Source organism: Aplysia californica, unplaced genomic scaffold (genome assembly GCF_000002075.1).
Source record: "Aplysia californica isolate F4 #8 unplaced genomic scaffold, AplCal3.0 scaffold00800, whole genome shotgun sequence".
In the NCBI taxonomy this organism is placed as follows: Eukaryota; Metazoa; Mollusca; class Gastropoda; order Aplysiida; family Aplysiidae; genus Aplysia; species Aplysia californica.
The window spans coordinates 238,601-246,430 of NW_004798070.1; the positions used below are offsets into that span (position 1 = coordinate 238,601).

General features: G+C 40.5%; 1 protein-coding gene across 1 annotated transcript in view; it reads right to left on the reverse strand.

Moving 5' to 3' along the window:
* Nucleotides 1-4,004: 4,004 nt before the first annotated feature.
* Nucleotides 4,005-7,830, reverse strand: part of LOC101860203 — a 35,224-nt gene continuing 31,398 nt past the window's right edge. The window contains exon 4 of the mRNA XM_005109642.2: nucleotides 4,005-4,820. Coding sequence (XP_005109699.1) covers nucleotides 4,608-4,820 — 213 coding nt within the window. The 3' untranslated portion in view covers nucleotides 4,005-4,607. The remainder of the gene's footprint in view (nucleotides 4,821-7,830) is intronic.

A 7,830-nucleotide genomic window follows, 5' to 3' on the forward strand; every position in this document is an offset into this window, starting at 1 on the left:
CTCTCTCTCTCTCTCTCTCTCTCTCTTTCCCTCTCTCCCTCTCTCACTCTCTGGTTATTATTACTCGACACAAAAGACTCACAAGGGATCACAAATCAACAAAAGCACAAACATATTTTATCATTTCAAACATAGATCTCCAAAGTATAACATAGGTTCGTGTCCATGGGACCCAGCACTACCAGTCAGTGTAGTCATTTTCCTGCGCTGTGGGCGCTTTGGTTCAGGGCAGCTGTACTCCACAATACATATTGTTGGGAAGCTACGTAAATTGTTTTTAGTCCAGAAAGCAAAATGTTCAAAAGAGACTGTGGTATAGGTTACAACATATGCTCCAGAAATATTAGTTTGTGGAAACAAATTCTAAATAAGTTGAAAAAACATGAAATTGTACATAATTTGGGTACAATCAACATAAAAAATACGCCGCTTTTAATCTTTTGATTGTACCCAAAGTGTGAATAATCTTACCTTTTTTTTTCTCTTCAATATTTAGAATTTGTTTCGACAAAATATCTCTGGAGCACATGCAACCAATGCCACAGATTAAGATACCACAATTTTTTTTTCTAATCAAAACTTTGGGCTTAGTACATTTATAAACAGCGGACCGAAGAAATGCACTTAGGGCTTTGGTTCCGAGTTGCCGCCATCACATTCGAATACAAGACTCAACAGATAATGCATCTTTTTTGTCTTTCATTAAAAGTCACAAATAAGCTGGTGGTAGTTAACAACACATCTGAAAAACACGCGTAAACATTTCATGCACTTTGAAACACACCTCCCCACTACGTCAAACAAGGATCAAAAGCTGGAAAGTGCCCTTCTACTTCTAAATCAAAAACTAGTGCTTTCGCACATTTTTGATTTAATGTGTACATCAGTAATTTGTAAAAGGCATCCAAATTATTAATCTGTGTCGTTACTGTTTTTGTTGTTATTGTTTTATTATGAGTCTACGTTATAGTTTCTCTTTAGTGGTCCATATTCTCAATGTGAATGTAGAATCGCAATAACAGGGTATATTATTATTCACTCATGAACATCATTTAGAGTCTAGCAACAACGAAATCATTAAACTTTTTCCTCCAAGACTGATCAATATCTTCAAAGGATAGGGCCTACCAAAAGAAGTCAATAAACAAAATCAGTATCATAATATTCAGAATATTATAATATTTCAGCGAATCCACAGCAGCATACATTTGAGTAAGTTCTATATATTCTGGACGATCCGCATTCATGTAATTACTGACTGCAGTTCGCTAATTCATAGAACTTGTGCCTGAACAGTTTCTTTAAATTTCATTGGAACCATACAAAAGAATATTACTATTAGCTAACCCACTGAAAGTAACCATTGTTTATAACGTCTACATTAGGCCAAAGTTTGAATAGTGTTCGTTTTGAGTCTCTTTTTTTTTAAATCTATAATTTTTACATTTCTCCTGCAGGTTGGCAAGGTGTAAAAACACGGGCTGAATGGACCATAATATAATGTGCTTTCTTCCCCAAGTGACTTTCTTTTTTTAAACTTCTGATGGCAGCAATTTCGTCTACCTCATCTTTCTATTACTGGGTGTGCCCATTGCGGATGGGATCGGGTCAGATCGGGTCTGGTCGGGTCGGGATGATCGCCCGACTCGTCGCCTAAAAATAAACGCGCTTGTTTTTGAGACGAAGAGTCGGGCGCAATCGGCTTGTGCCACGATGGCCGCTTTGCGCCCTCAATCTGGCTAGCAAACCGACCCGACTCGACCCAACCGGACCCGATCCCCCAATGGGCACCCCGTATTACAATTTATGTTTGATTAATTCCACTATGTTTTATGTATACTCTGGAAAATGACAATGTCGTATACTCTCCACTTAATGTGTACATGCAACAGTTTTCTCGTTTCAACATTCATATCCTGTTTTATTGTTCAATAACCTACGATTACGCTGTCAAATGCAAGCATGGTAATAGTTCATACCTTCAATAAATCCATAGCAGAGCCTTTTCCTCTTATTATTTATTACTTTCACATTGCACTTTATCTCAGCCTTTCCAGATTGTATTCCTGATAAACTTTGCTCCTGCCATCAGTTGTGTTATCATTGTCGGTACAATATTCAGACTCAGACTGTCGTGTTTTCTTTCAAGTTTGTCGTCGGCTGCTTCCATTTTTTGTGGGTTTGTTTTGCTTTTGTTTTATAATTCTTTTCTCTTCGTCCCGTGCTGCTTTCATAATTATGCCAGTTTGTTCTTCACGGGGCTGTCTCTAATGTTTGGCTTTGTAATGGCTTTAGCTTTTACACAAATGCACCTTTGCGGCACTCTCTCAATTATGGATTGCATAATTGTGGCATCGAATTACAAATTACACAGATCGGGCAATGAAGACTCAAGAACGAAGGGTTTACAATAGGCCTGCACACTAATTTGTCTCATTTCATCCACCTCCCGTTTTGTCATACGCAATGAACAATCTGTTTCACAGACTCAATTGGGCGCAAATACATTAACTAATCGAACAGAGTCGCCATGCCTATTTTTGTTGGAGTTTTTAAAAAAAATCTTATTAAGTGGGAAAACGAGGTGTGTTTGTGGGAGGGGAGGGGGCATGAAAGGAGAAGTATGCCTCAGAAGAATTTGCACCAAGTTATCCATCATACTTAAGTTTCATTTATCAACCCGTATTTATCTTTGCCTCTCTGATTTGAATTAATAGTCGATGTTTGATGTAATAGCAGCCATGGTGCACTTTCTCTGCATTTCTTTCTTATAATTCTAATATAATGAAATCGAAGAAATTTCAACTTACGATACGTCGCCTTTAAAAGAAAAAAACAACAACACAAGAATACCATTTTCGTATACGTTTTATGAATATCTAAAACAGCTTCATCCTGTGTTCTTGCTGCGACAGAAAGTTCTTTTTTTTTCCTTTTTTTTTTAAAGCGGACGCTTTCCTGTTTCTTGTGGCACGGTATGAAAGTGGGATTGAGTATTCCAATGGCAGGGACATGTGCCAGACTGCTGACACTTAATATATCTAAACACGCATTTCAGCAAGAAAAAGAACACTATGACGAGAAAATGAGGTTTAAAACAGATAGAAGTCTACGCTCCTCTCTCTCTCTCTCTTTCTCTCTCTCTGTCTCTCTCTCTCTCTCTCTCTCTCTCTCTCTCTCTCTCTCTCTCTCTCTCTCTCTCTCTCTCTCTCTCAACACAGCCATATACACATATATACATGCTCACAAAAATCTCACTCCCATAACGCTCGAATAACCAATTTCCGAGAGCAAACATCACATAAACATTCTATTTTGAGAAAAGTATACTTTTCCCACATTATATACCTTTCATTATTCTCTCAGTATCAGACGCCCTCAGATGATCTAAGTTCAACTTGGCAAAAGTTAACATCAATATTATATTATAAACAATTCTGAGAAAAAGAAAGTGGACATCAGTTCGTGTACACTTTTCTGACATATTATGATAAAAGGTGCTTGTACTAGGAATCGAACACAGTCGTAAATTTCACTTACAAGGAAATATAACAATACATAATGACAAACGCTTCAAGTCGCGATAAGAGCCAGCCATTGCCAAGAGCTACGCCGGCGAAAACTTATTGCAGTGTTCTTTTCTCCGGTAACTATATGTAGATTTTCCCATCTTGTAGATAAGGAGCAAGCCAAGCCATTGGGCGTACGAGTGTCTCTTGTGCCATCCATCCCTGTGACACAACTGTTTGTGAATGATATCACTCTCTTCCACTTCCCAGGTCAGTCCGATCACTCTTAGAGCTCGATGGATTGAACTGAAACTGTCTCCTACTTAAGCCTTCCAGACCCCCGTCTGTGACAGAGAATGACTCCGTCCAACTCCGCTGTCATTATTATGAATGTAGTAACGCAGGGAGCCAAGCGGACTCGTAGAGAGGGGTGGAGGTCTTAAGGAGCAGGAAACGCTAGTGTAAATACAATATTCAAAAAGAGTGACCGGGGGGGGGGCAAAATAATTATGGTACAAGTGTTGTAGTACTCGCTGCTCTGACTTGGGTAGAGAACCCTGGCAAAGTTAGAGAACATTCATGCACATCAGCTCTGGCCAGTGAGAGTAAATTTTGTGAGCCAGTTCTTAACTGATCGTTTCATCACCATGTCTCACAGTATCAATAGGTTGTCGTTGAGAATAAAACGAATGGCCATTTTTATGACTGTTGTTAGTTCAGTCCGTTACAACTGCATCACAACTTGTATTTTCTACACAGTTTCTGACTGGCGACAGCACCAGCTCTTGTTCTCGTTTAGTACTTCCGGACAACGTGAAACAATGGGAGCTACTACCAAACGCAACAATGCAAATTGTTAGTGGCTTCAAAGTCAGCGAAATAGCACATCAGGACCACTTTGAATTGTATCGCTGTTATGGGTGCAAACGCTGATTTAAAACTTAACAAAACCTCACGCCTCTGGCAAGTGACGCACGCTGGCGATAAAGTTCTCTTCATCATGACAAATGAACGTTGCGTTTCGGACTGAAGAACTCCCGAAGTCGCAAACAGTGATGCTGTCGATGTAGACGACGGGCAAAAACCGCTGTAAAGGCTCTAACAATCTTCCGTCACAGAGAGCTCCTCTTCTTCCTCACTGCAGGGGTCTTCCTCGTCGTCATGTTCCACGTAAGTCGTGAGGTCGCTTCCATCAACGGATCTCCCTGACTCGCCATCTTGACCTTCTGTGTGTGACCCGGAAGAACCACCATCTTCTTCTGCCTTCATTCTCTTGTGCTTTGTACGGCGGTTCTGGAACCATACCTTGACCTGAGGAGAAATCCAGAATTTGGAGATTGTAAGTGAAAAGTATTGATCAACAATGGCGAAACATCAATCATAACTTGTTTTAGAAATTAATTAAGTTCGTAAAATAAGGCATTTAACGAATGACGTATTCAAAAAAAGGAAGACAAGCCACTTGCAAATTGCGATTTTTATTGAGATTCCTAAAACTATTTGCTTGAATGGGAATATCAAAACGTATGGCGAGGGTGCCCATTGTCATGAACTAAAGGAACAAGATAGAGGTTATGAGAGAATGAGAGAAAAAGAAAAAGTGAGAGCAAATCCGTTTTCAGTAAGAAAATGATGGGAAATGCCACTAAAACCCCGCGACTCTGAACGGACGAGTAACCCTGGTCATAGATTTGTCACGTCGCCTAACTGTAAAGGATGGCAAATACCCGTGTATCGCCAAAGATTATCAGCCCACACGCAGTCTCGTATGACGATCTTGTTTTCTTCGGCAATAGCGTATTAAGAAATCGCGGCGGCCACATAATGACAGGCTGTAAATGATTAGGAGAAGATTTATAGGGCCGTTTGCCCCATTTCACCCGAGCCAGCTCAACAGGGGCAGGCTATCGCTGTCCATATAATTGGAAAATCATAATAGAGTCATGGCGAGTGATTATCCCCCATTGATAGGCTTGATAGAAACCAGGCCAATCCCTTTTCGTCGCACTGTTTAGAAGAGGTCCACTAAACTGAGCTGTGCTGTTTTCAAGCCACTTCTTCCCTTCACTCCCTGGCTAGCTTCGTGCTGACGTATGCCTTCGACAATGCGTGGGAAGCTTGTGCTCTGCTTTGTGGTATGTGGTCTAGAAGCATAAGATTCGAACTAAATAAACAAACATATAAAACAACTACAATTTCACTCAGATGACTATGCAAGACGCCGTGTCAACAGAAAGGTATTATCAATCAGAAGAGCTTGCAACAATTGCACGCTTGCATAACTTGGATCTCTGTTATTGTTTGCGTGAGAAATTAGAGATTTTGTTCGTTAAAATCAATGAGACATTTGGATAGTATAGAACAAGCTGAGTGGAATTATAGACGACAATTAGAAGACAGTACACGTACGTACTATGCACGTTGTAATTCTGCATGATCCCCTAAAAGAAACAAACCCCCCCCCCCCCCCGTTTTCCCCCCAACCCCTACTCCTCCCCCCACCCCCCCCCCCCACCCACTCAAAGCACGAGCGATGTGTTGACGATGTTCTTCACGGTATCCCCGCCACGCCTGTTAGGGAATCGGGTCGTAACAACAAACGAGAATCCTCCGACGAGGTCTTGATTTCCCGAGCAATCATGGCGTCGGGTGACCCCCTCGGGACAACACGCGTCAGTAGCACTGGTGAGAAACCTTGCGCTTCCCGTTCATCGACTACCGACTCTGTTCTGCTCCACTCGAGAGGGGGAGGGGGGGGGAACAGTTTTCTCTCTGGAGAATTGAATCTCTCTCCCGAAAGGCGAGAGGTTCGGAGAGAATCTCTGCTGATACTGCCCCTCTTAACAAGATGTTGGCCCGCCGAGTGAATTCTTAATGCTCAGGCACACGACACGCAAGACGCGAAACAATCAAAGTAATCATGACGTCATTATCGCCGCGGTTCCGGCATCCGGCGGCAAAAGACCGGCAGAGACGGATGGTCTTGTGGATGGAGACAAATGTCCGAAAATTACAGGGAGGGGAGTCTGAGATCAAAAACCTGCCCCGCGCCGCCGCGTTCACAGCCAGGCCGCCCGACGACGGAAAGGGTCGGCTTCATTTTCGTGAATTGTCGCAAAATTGCTTCTATTGATGGGCAAGGGGGCGGGTTCAGCCCGGATAGTGATGGATGGTTGTAGTGTATTAAGACATTTTAATGTTCCGAAATATAGGGGCAAATCGGGGGTTTTCAAATGGTGAATGGACTGGCTTCGGATGGGAGGGATTAGCCGATCGTTTGTGGAGGGGAGGCAGGCTAACCATGATGCTCAAGGGTTATGTTATTGTAAGCCAGAATGGTTTTAGATTTTTCAGTTTATTAAAAAAAGAAAGAAAGAGGAAAACATGAGCTGTGCGAATTGAGACAGACGAGAGAGAAAACAGAGATGTACTTGTTATCACGTTTAGGGAAAATGAGAGATTAAGGGATTAAGACAATAAAATTAGATGATTTGTCACCCGTCACATGTTAGGGAAACACGCCAAAACATGAAAGAGAGAAGAAAAAGAACCCGATAAACAGCGTTGAGAATGGCTTGCCTGTTTCTTTCTACTGGAAACCGGCAATTACAAATTCATCCCATTGTTGTTGTTTTGGGGTGGGGGTTTTTTCTCTCTTTCTTTATCTTTTTTAAAACTCTCTTAATTTTTTGCACGCATACTTTCAAGAATGCGTTCCCGGATTAAACATTTGTCAGGGAAGAAATTACAAAAACAAAACTTTATTCATTGGTTCATCCAAACCTGCGCGCATTATTCATTCCGCCATTCATTTGTTTATTCTTTCTATTTCTTTCTTTCTTTCTTTTCTTACTTTTGTTCACTATTTTTTAATCTATGTTTTCATTAGCTTAATAATTCATATTTCAAATATCAATTTATGAATCTCCTCTTTATTCGCTTTAAAAAATTAATTAAAAGTATTATCTTGGCATATAAGAATGTATTCTTTTGTTTAATTCTTTATTGCTTACCACTGTATATTGGAACAGTGTGCTTATCTTATCTATAACTTAATTTGATTCAGTTTCTGTGTGTTTGCTATTTTATTTTTTTATTATTCTTTTCTGCCTGTTTCTTAATTTACCTTATTTATCTATTGTCTTAAAACTAAATACATTTTCTTTTTTACACAGTGTTCTATTTTCAGCTATGCAAAACATGCCATGGTTTTCTGTTGAATTTTGTTTGTTTGTGGGTTGTTTTTTTGTGTTTTTTGTCCGTAATTAATTCATGCGCGTATAGCAAGTTTTCTCTTTTTTTCTTTTCTTTTCTTTTTTTT